The 489-nt window shown below is 41.7% G+C and overlaps 1 protein-coding gene across 1 annotated transcript; it reads right to left on the minus strand.

Moving 5' to 3' along the window:
* Nucleotides 1–279: 279 nt before the first annotated feature.
* On the minus strand, nucleotides 280–474 carry LOC108804314 (small integral membrane protein 11A-like; the record flags this gene model as incomplete). The annotated part of the gene is made up of 1 exon (XM_018576028.1): nucleotides 280–474. A coding segment is annotated over one exon (195 nt), but the record flags the coding sequence as incomplete, so codon positions are not given.
* Nucleotides 475–489: the final 15 nt, after the last annotated feature.

A 489-nucleotide genomic window follows, 5' to 3' on the forward strand; every position in this document is an offset into this window, starting at 1 on the left:
TAACATTCCTACCAGACCTAAAGGGTCTGGTATTGATTGGGGGGAACCTCACGCGTTGTTTTTGTTTTTTTCTTCTGCAGACTGTAAAAAAAAAAAAGTTTTTTTTCCTCATATGTCACTTTGTGGCCACGATCGAACGAAACGACATTTCGTCCAGACTACCGCTAACTAATGAAAACGAAACACAGCGATTTTTTTGCGGGCGCACATGTCTAGTAGAGATACTCTACAATAAATAAAGTAACATTTCAGAGTGTTTATAATGCTCGGCCTCTTACCTCAATCTTCTTTTTTATCCGTGTCATCTTTTTCCGCTTCCTCGGCTAAACGTTTGAGTCGTTCCACCTGTTCCTGCTTCATCTTCGCTTCAATCCTTTTACTTTGGTAAATCTTGACACCGGCGAAGGCCAGACACAACAGCACCGTCTTTGCTGCCAAAATGTACATCAACAGTGGAAAATTATCCAGCGCCTGCCATAGGAAGACATA

This window comes from Nanorana parkeri, unplaced genomic scaffold (genome assembly GCF_000935625.1).
Source record: "Nanorana parkeri isolate BGI_ZX_2015 unplaced genomic scaffold, ASM93562v1 scaffold12338, whole genome shotgun sequence".
Taxonomy (NCBI): Eukaryota; Metazoa; Chordata; class Amphibia; order Anura; family Dicroglossidae; genus Nanorana; species Nanorana parkeri.